The sequence below is a fragment of the Triticum urartu genome, chromosome 2A (genome assembly GCF_056163025.1).
Source record: "Triticum urartu cultivar PI428250 chromosome 2A, HENAU_Tu73, whole genome shotgun sequence".
Lineage (NCBI taxonomy): Eukaryota > Viridiplantae > Streptophyta > Magnoliopsida > Poales > Poaceae > Triticum > Triticum urartu.
Genome location: NC_141874.1, coordinates 179,704,534 through 179,714,059, shown reverse-complemented (window position 1 = coordinate 179,714,059; position 9,526 = coordinate 179,704,534). Strand labels below are relative to the sequence as shown.

Genomic DNA, 9,526 nt, shown 5'->3' with positions numbered 1-9,526 from the left:
AAGTTGAGATCAGCTAGTGACATGGTTGGTGGGAAGTAGAGGTTGGATAAGAGTGGTGGCCGCCGTGTCCGGAGTGGATCACGATGCTAGGAGCAATGGGGTGGCCGCCAGGGCCACGGAGGACGGCGGTAGAGTGCTAGTATTTTTTTGAATATAAGATGTGATGTGCTTAGTAACCACGCGCCTTGGGTTCGGAAGATCGCCGCTGGCATTGGCACCGCGCACGCAACAGTCAAACAAGTTGCACAGTAGGAAGCTCCATGCATGGAGTTTTAATGGGCTAGGACCATATATGTGCATGGTATCAAGGATATAGTGTATATGTGGAGGACTGAGTGGGTGGTGACACCAAACAACAACCACCAACTCGGCTTTCATTGTAAAGGCACAAAAAATGGTTCACGTGAAGTCTCAATCCCATCGGTATTTTAATGCATTATTATATGTTTAGTCACACGACAACAAATAGTGCACAACATGTAGATTGTCGTGGGTGATGATCAAATTTCCCTAAGCTTGATTTGCGCACCATGCATTGGGCGCATCAGTCTGGTGTTATTTACGGCATGAGTGTATGACGGTGCGAGCTCAAACTCAAAGCATTGAAGGATCATGCAAAACGCCATCTTAGCCTCAAGAAGGGCGAACTGTTGGGCAATGCAGATACGTGGCCCCCAACTGAATGGTAGGAATGCACCGGGATTCTTGGATGCCTGGGAGATCCCGTTGGTGAACCTCTCCGGCTTGAACTCATGTACGTCCCCTCCCCATATATCTGGGTCATGGTTCATTAACAACAGGGGAAGCTCAATGAGAACACCGGCGGGGTATGTGATGCCCCCAATCTTTATCTCCATGTATGTTTTACGGAAGAATGTGACAGCAGGCGAGTACAACCGGAGTACCTCATAAAGAATCAAGGTCACCTGCAAATATAGTAGATTGCAAGATTTATACATCCAATTTTATATCCTGTTGTAACAATGGAATCAAGTAAACAAAACACCACTCACTGTTTTGAGTCGGTTAACGCCTTCATACTCAAGTTTGTTTTTTCCAAATAAGCTAATGACCTCCTCCCTTGCACGGTCCTGCCACTCTGGATGCATACTTAGTACGATCATTGTCCATGTGAGTAGTATTGATGTTGTTTCTGTCCCTGCAAGATAGAACAACTTGCATTCCTCCAGGACCTCTTTAATGGTCATTCCTGAGATGAATTGGCCGTTGTCATCTGAGGTTCTCATGTTTGACTCAAGCATCAAGCTGAGTAAGTCCTCTTTGGTATTTTCTCCTTCTTGCATAGCTTGCATTCTTTTTCCAATTAAACCATGTAGAATGGATTCAATTTCACTATTATTTTGATGCATCTTTCTATTATTTTTGGTGGGCAAGGACCTGTAAATACCACTGACTATTAGCACATATGGATTAATGGTACTAAATCACGGAATAACTCTCATTATTTAAGGTAGAGCTCAGATCGACAAAACATGGTCTCTAGTGTTAATCTACATCAGTATTCCCGTCTTTGATTAATGCTGATTTTAAAAATCTATATCAGAGATCCTCACAAGAAAAATCGATGCTAGCATATTAGCTTTTGGCGGGAAGTTTGTACTATCTTGAAACTTGATGGAAAAGATGAATACTCCATCCATTCCAAAAACAATTATTTTAGAATGGAGGAAGTACATATTAATGAAGTTTAACTAGTACTACCACCGTCCTGGTTTATTGATCCCCTTAATATTTTGTGCTAAACTTGCATCATAAATTTAACTAAGAAAATAATAATGCATGTTACCAAAAAATATATCGTTGGATTCGTATTAATTTTTGATGACATGCATTATTATTTTTCTAGTTAAATCTTTGGTCAAAGTTTCGCACAAAATGCTAAGAGGACTAATAAACCAGGACGAAGATAGTACTACGAGGTGCTGACTCACAAGTAACCGGGAATGCCAATCTTCCAAGCCCCGGCAATGCGTTCAACTTGCTCGGATTGCAGCTGGAAAACCCTGGCACCTTCGAGGTAGTTACTGCCAAATGCGGTGCGAGAAATGACATCTCCAGTGAGTCTTTGGAACTCCAGGAAGACATCCAACTCATAGGTACCGTCTGAGTCAAGGGATCGCGTCCATCTATTGACAAGTTCTTCGCAGCTTGTAGACAACGCTGGCAGCATGAGCTGCAAATTAAATGAGTTTTTCAGAATAACCGGATTAAATGATGTACGCTCAGAGGATCAATCACACACTTAATTCCTGTAAAACAATCGTGAGCCAATGCTTGATGAAACGATTACAAATACCTTGAGCTTCTCGAGGTGGAACGCAGGGTTAAGGATCCTTCTATGCTTGACCCATTTCTCGCCCTCGTGTTTCGCCAGGCCTGCGGCAAGCAGCCTGGACAGTGGCGGAAACTTGACTTTCTCGAAGTGGCCGAATTTGTTGGACAACACTTCCTTGGCCAAGTCAGGGTTGTGTATGGTCACCTTGGGGTACATAGCATACCAAGACATACATGTCTTGCCATGCTCGCGGACAATGTCGCAGAGGAGCGGCGCGACGAGGGGGGCTATGCTGTGGCAGCGCAGCGGCATCGACCTCGATTGCGCCTCCTTGCGCCGGCGCCGATAATCCATCATATCCCCGATGACGAAGCGGTACGACGTGCCACGAAGACCCTGGGCGCGTAAGGCATGCTTAAGCCGCCGCGGGTGCCACCACAGCAAATCTACCAGCCGGCTAGCCTGCCATAGGAGCACAAAGCCGATGGTGCCACATACAAGGGAGTTCCACGGCACTGAAGCTGCACTCATGAGCGTGCTAAGAACCATTCTCTCTCTTGACAAGTTGTGGGAAGAAAGGCCAGTTGACAGTGCAAAAGGCTGATTTGGTTGGATGGGTATATGCTAGAGATGGACACAATATATAGAGATGTCTCGTTTGTTTAAAATATGTTCTTGCACTATAATAGCAAAGGTTGTGGCCTATCTGATCCATGCCCTTGCTCCTAAGGAACTTGGTAGATAAGGAACTGCGGTGAAGATCCGATTGGCAGGTGACTAGTTAAACTAAAAGCGGTGACGACATGGACTCAAGGTGCAAGTAGTACTAGTACCACCGACCAGTAACAATGTGATCAAAGTTTGACACCAATAATTCAACGTACGATTTTGTAACGCCCGAACGTCAGTCCTTTAGAGCATCTCCAGCCGTTGGGAGGCATTTTTTCGCCTCCTGGGGGGCTGCCGGCGAAAACTTCAGCTTGGGGATGGAATTTTTTCCACTCATTGCGCCCTCAGAACTCCATCGACAGGCTCCTCCGACAAGACAAGGATCATCCATTCTCCTATCCCTCCTCTCCTCCATTCCTTCAAGCAAGAAACAAACAAACAAAGCTCCATGGAACCAATGGCGACCATCAAGAAGAGGGAGATGGTGTTCTTCGACGTGGAGGCTGCGCAGTCCCTGTCGCTGCCTGGCTAGTGCAGCCTGCTGGAGTTCGCCGCCATCCTCGTCTGCCCGCGCCGCCTCGTCGAGGTCTCCAGCTACTCCACCCTCATCCGCCCGGACGACGCCGGCGCCGACGGTGGCGTCCTCTCCACCTCCTCCGGGGCACCCTCGTTCGAGGACGTCTTCCCGGACATCTTCGAGCTGCTGGACGGCCGCGTGTGGGCGGGCCACGGCATCCGGCGCGCCGGCTGCCCACGCATGCGCGAGGCCTTCGCCGCCTTCGGCCTGGGCGCGCCGGAGCCCGTGGGCGTCGTCGACTCACTCGACATGCTCCTCGCACAGGGCGCGCAGGAGTGCTTCGGGCCGGCCGCCGCCGGGGACGACGGCCAGGTGGAGGACGAGGAGGCGGCGGCGGCGGCCCTGGCGGAGCACTTCGGGATCGGCGCGCGGCGGGCGCGGGGGCTCCGGTGCCTGGACGGCGCGCGCGTGAGCCTTGAGGTGCTGGGACACCACGAAGGAATAGAATTTTTCCCACGGCGGCGGCGGCCCCCCGCGCCCGCGCGGGGACAGCGGCGGCGGCAGTGAGGGCCAAGCGAGAGGAGGATGCGGGGCGGCAAGCTCGGCGGGTTCGGCGCAGCTGGACGTCGTCGGCGAGGCGTTCTGTGCGGGCGGGAGTTGGTGGGGGGAGAAAGAGAAAAGAGATCACGTGGGTGGGCCCGAAGGAAAAGCGATGAGAGAGAGGGAGTGGGAGGCTGACAATGAGCCCAAAGCAACTAAAGTAGTCTCTCTCCTCCCCCAGCTGCCCCCCGGGATCCTGGGAATGGGATGAGAGCGCCGGCCGTAGTTTTGGCCAAATCCAGCGATATTTGTGCTCCTGGGGGCGCGAGTGGAAACTTTTTTGACCGCCGGCGCTGGAAAAGTGCTTTTAGGGGCCTTCCTGGGGAGACGGGTGGAGATGCTCTTAGCGCGTGTGTGTGACTTTCCTTCCACCGATTTCCATCCGCATGATAAATTCCATACAACCAACTGATAAAAGAGCTCATCTAAAAAAATGATAAAAAGAAAACTAGCTGTACATAAAGGGAAAACCTAAAATTACTAAGACCACACAGGGAAAGAGAAAAAAATGAATGACATGAGTGAGTTTCTTCGGGTATGAAGGAACTCACTCATGTCATTCATTTATTAAATTTTCGTTGAATCAAAAAAATTATGAAGCTTTTCAAAAAAGACGTTTATAAAATTTGGCCACGTTTACATGAAAATATGAATATTTACAATAACAAATATAGGATGTGAAAATACATTAGATGATAAATTCAGTTATTCTATAAACTTGGTCAATTAACAAATTTTGACTTGAGAAAATACTAATATTAGAGTGCATATAAATGAAGGGAGCAGTTTGGTGTAAGAATATTACAAAGCTCGGATTCGGATTCTCATTGACAATTTACATTCGCATTGACAAGCACTTCGATACCTGATTCCCAGGGTTCATGAAATCGTCACCCAACTTTTTGTTACCAAAGTTATCACGTGGCAACTCTGGTACCTGTATGGTGATAACTCTATAAATCACTTGGTGCTCAACTTTTAAACTGATTTTTCTACGGAAGCATACACATATGGTATCCAATATCAAAGCTCTCGTCGAGACAAACCCAATTGTGAAGATAGATCGTAAATAAGATATGAGGTTTGGGATTTATTACATTTTTTGCTGTTATACATTTTAAATTTCCCAGTATCAAAACAACCAATGACATCTATTTTTTACCATATTCGCATGCATGCAAATTGCAAAGGAGTATTGATGCTAAAATTCTCGCCTCCACATCCCATCAACATAACTGATGGGTGGCGGGACCTGGCGTGCAAATCAACATCACTCTCTAAAGCTATGAGATGAAATCTTGGGGGAAGGGAACAGTGAAAGATGGTAGCACACTAAGAGCATCTCTAATAGATCTCCTAAACTTAATCCGGTAAACCTTCTCCTTATCCCCAAAAGTCAATTTTTTTGAGGGATTGAACCTTTTCACAGCTAGCAGATCCCCCGTATTTAATCCCCTATTGCTTTTCCAACTCTTCCAAACCTTTAGTCAAACAATTAAAACAAAACCATTACATTTGAAAGAAAACATAAACATTTCAAATGCATCACATCATAATTGAACTAGGGGATAAATAAAGCTCATCCAATCCATTAAACATAAACCATAGGTGCCAAAAGGCACCGAATGAACAAGTCATTCCAAAAACCACCAACACATGGTGGACCAAAAGCCATCGTAGCATGGGCCTCATGCACTAGCATCGTCACCGGCGATGCCACCATTGCCGCCTCCTCCGTGGTTGTCGCCACCACACATCTAGCTAAGATGTCCCCACAACTGAACTCCCAATATTGTCTCGGCTCTCGACCATGTTGCTGGGATCCATGAATATGATAGAGAGGTCCTTGACCACCCTCCTGCTTTGTTGCTCCTCGACCGCCAATGTAAGCTTTTGCTCCTCAAGCTCAGTCTTTTTCATTTTTTTCCTCGATCTGCAATGCAAGCCTTTTCATCTCAAGTTCAATTCCTTTTTCTTCCGCTAGCACCTTCCTCTCTCGAGTTGTCACCTTTGCCTTCCACTTCTCCTCCATCATCTTCATATCATAGACAAAAGTCACCTTCTCATCCTTCTGGTCGGCTGCCAATGCACCTCCACCAACACAATTAACTCTTCTTTGTATGCTCCAATGCCACCATTCTTCTTGATTTTATTTGCAATTTTTGATCCATCCAGTCGGTGCTACTTCTTGAGCTTGCGTTGGTTTTTCCCTTGAAGAGGAAAGGGTGATGCAGCAAAGTAGAGATAAGTATTTCCCTCAGTTAGAGAACTAAGGTATCAATCCAGTAGGAGACAACGCACAAAGCACCTAATACTTGCACAAACAATCAAATAACTTGCACCCAACGCGATAAAGGGGTTGTCAATCCCTTCACGGTTACTTGCAAAAGTGAGATCTGATAGAGATAGATGAAACTAAACAAATGATAAAGTAAATATTTTTGGTATTTTTGCTTTATAGATAGGAAAGTAAAAGATTGCAAAATAGTAGACCGGAAACTTATATGACGGAAAATAGACACCGGGGCCATAGATTTGTGACGCACCAATACCGGCTCCAGATGCCTTCCATGGATTCCGAGTTTTGTCGTGTGATTTGTTTTATTCGTTGCATTCTTTATTACATCATTTGCATTGCATCATGTCATCATGCAACCCTTTTTAAAACTCGGCTCAATAAATTGTGTGGATCTTCGATCCATTTAAATCAAGGGAATTCACATGGTGAGTTCTCTTTATAACATATCCTCTCAATATTTAGGGAGCTACATAAATATTCCATTGTTTTGGAATTAACCATAACACACTTGCAAAATATTCCATGCTTTTGTTATCTCAATTCTTGGTCTCCAACTTTGCCCATAAATTCTTTCATCACTTTCTGGAGCTCCACCAAAAATCTCAACATTTTGGCCACTCCTAAACCTAGTCCCAATTCAAACCCATTCAAATGATATTCAAATGAGTTTGAATTTAAATCTTGCATTCGTGCCAACTTCTATTTTCTCGGACCAAGCGCTTTTTCGTGAGTCCGGGAAATTTATCCGTGTGTCCAACTTCTTCCCCTAACACCTCCTTTCTTCTCCTTTTCTTCTTTGTTATTAGTAAATAAGAGAGAGAGAGAGAGAGAGAAGAGCCTGGCTGGACCTCCCACCAGCTGCAACCTGCAGTTAGGCCGGCCCATTTGCACCAAGGCCCGGCTCTAACCCTAGCCTGACCGATCCCATCTCTCGATATGTCAGGAGTCTCAGCTTTTTCCTTCTAGTTAGGGTTTGTGTTCCTCCCGGGGCGACGTGGTCGCCGCTGTTGAGATCTGCCTCCCCTACCTCTCCTCTCTCGGCCCGACGCCGGCTCGTGTTCTAGGGCGGCCGCGGGTCGTCCTGAGCCAGGCGGTGGCGGCAGGGCGGAGAGTGTCTTTTAGGGTTTCTCCAAAAGACCCGATACTCACCCATTGGGTTAGGGTTTCGCGATGGCTTCAACCTCGACTTCGAACACTGCTGCGCCAGGTTCACAGGAGGTCGACGAAGTGGAAACAATGATGAAAGAGCTGGGTCTCCGGGAGGAGGACCTGGACGATGTGGTTTTTGACGAGGAAGCGGCGCCGCCGGAGGCGGCCCGCTGGATTGCCCTAGCCAAGGTTCACTGCTCCAAAACCTACAGTCAATACTGGTTCTTCCGGAACATGAGGGCGGCATGGGATCTAGCCCAAGAAGTGAAATTCAAGCCGCTGGAAGAAAATCTCTACACCGTCCAATTTTCTTGTTTAGGTGATTGGGAAAGAGTAACCCAGGAGGGGCCATGGCACTTTCGGGGCGACGCTGTCATCCTCAAGCCTTACGATGGACTTGCTAAACCATCAACAGTCCCCCTCGATACCATTGAGATCTGGGCACAAGTTCATGACGTACCGCCCCTGTATGCCCACCTAGTGCCATCCCTAGCGGCGAAAGTGGGGGAAGTACTCTATGCTGAACCCCAGTCGCAAGATTTCACGGGGAACTTTCATCGCGTGTGGATCAGGATCAATGTCACTAAACCGCTGAAGAATGCAGTGTCAATGATCAGAGAGGGGAAGCGCCAGATATACCGGGTCAAATATGAAAAGCTACCGGACTGGTGTGTTGTGTGCGGCATGCTTGGTCATCTCTTCAAGGAGCACGGTACCGGAATCCACCCACCAGAAGCACTGGTTTTTAAGAAACTGCGGGCATCGTGGGTTATGCGGACCGGTCAAGGGCCAGGTGGCGGACGGGGCCGAAGAGGAGGACGAAGAGGAGGCCGCAATGGTGGCCGCAGTGGGGTTGATCCTTTCGTGTATGATGGAGGAGATGATCGCAAGAATGATGGGGAAGCTGATGCTGAGATGGACGAGGCTGGTTCAAACAGGAAAAGGGGGGCAGCCCAGACAGAGACCCTGGTCGGACCGGGGGTGGCAAAAACTATGTTAATGCTAGAGGGCGGAACAAACCCATAGAATGCATAGGTCCCCCTAAGCCCTTCCTCCAAGCATGAGCCGAAGAGGAACCGGCCAACCCCATCATCAAATGACAAGAATAATGGGAGGAACATTTCCAATGACAAGTTTTCAAACGCGCTCTTGGCGGGCTCCCATGAGGGGTCGTGCCTAGCGCAATGAGTCTCCTATGCTGGAACTGTCGCGGGGCTGGCAAACCCGCGACAGTTAAGGAGCTTCGTGACATGACGAGGCAGCATGCCCCTTCTATTCTTTGTATCCTGGAAACTCAGATAGAAGGCTCACGTGTTGAGAATTTATCCAGTACTTTAGGTTTTAATAAGAGTTATGTTGTTAGTAGTAGAGGTAGAAGTGGTGGTTTGGGAATTTTCTGGAATGATTCAATAAAAGTTGAAGTTGTTGATTACTCGGAGTATCACATTGACGTAATTGTTGATGACTTGGTTGGAGTTAAATCTAAAGTTACCTTTGTGTATGGAGAAGCTCAGGTGAACGAGAGGTATAAAACATGGAACATGTTATGAGGTATTGCAGGTACAAGTACCCTTCCATGGGTAGTGATTGGAGATTTTAATGAAGTGTTACATGGTCACGAGCATGACGGGGTTGGAAATAGAAGCCAAGCACAAATGGATGCCTTTCGGGATGCTCTGGACACGTGCGGTTTAACTGATATTGGATACAAGGGGAACAGCTGGACGTTTGAAAGAAAGGTAACCGGGGGTACGTTCACCCATGTACGCCTCGATAGATGTGTTGCTAGCTCTGACAGGGTGCTCTCTTACCCAAACGCGACACTTGAACACATAAATTCAGCATCTTCTGATCATTCGGCTCTCCTTCTCAAGATCGATGTGCATGCATGCAAGATGGGCCCCAGAAGCTTTAAATATGAACTCATGTGGGAGAGGGACCCAAGCCTTTTCGACTGTGTGAAAGATGGCTGGACAGCTACTCCGGCCGAGTCTGT

The 9,526-nt window shown here is 47.5% G+C and overlaps 1 protein-coding gene and 1 pseudogene across 1 annotated transcript; one reads left to right on the top strand and one right to left on the bottom strand.

Annotated features, from left to right (window-relative positions):
- Nucleotides 1-357: 357 nt before the first annotated feature.
- Nucleotides 358-2,893, bottom strand: LOC125541348 (cytochrome P450 CYP72A616). The gene is made up of 4 exons (XM_048704787.2): nucleotides 2,318-2,893; nucleotides 1,953-2,194; nucleotides 1,014-1,398; nucleotides 358-926 (listed from the first exon to the last, which is right to left on the bottom strand). Exons 1-4 carry the CDS (start codon nucleotides 2,843-2,845, stop codon nucleotides 501-503), a joined length of 1,581 nt encoding a protein of 526 aa, XP_048560744.2. The 5' UTR covers nucleotides 2,846-2,893; the 3' UTR covers nucleotides 358-500.
- Nucleotides 2,894-3,422: 529 nt separating this feature from the next.
- LOC125535561 (protein NEN4-like) lies at nucleotides 3,423-4,049 on the top strand (annotated as a pseudogene).
- Nucleotides 4,050-9,526: the final 5,477 nt, after the last annotated feature.

What these genes read in the sequence shown, in the direction of transcription:
- LOC125541348 (XM_048704787.2), bottom strand. Translation starts at nt 2,845, where the DNA reads ATGGTTCTTAGCACGCTCATGAGTGCAGCTTCAGTGCCGTGGAACTCC. An exon ending in ATTGGCATTCCCGGTTACTT is followed by an intron (nt 1,399 to 1,952) that starts GTGAGTCAGCAC and finishes TGGTATTTACAG; the next exon opens with GTCCTTGCCCACCAAAAATA. An exon ending in GCGTTAACCGACTCAAAACA is followed by an intron (nt 927 to 1,013) that starts GTGAGTGGTGTT and finishes CTATATTTGCAG; the next exon opens with GTGACCTTGATTCTTTATGA.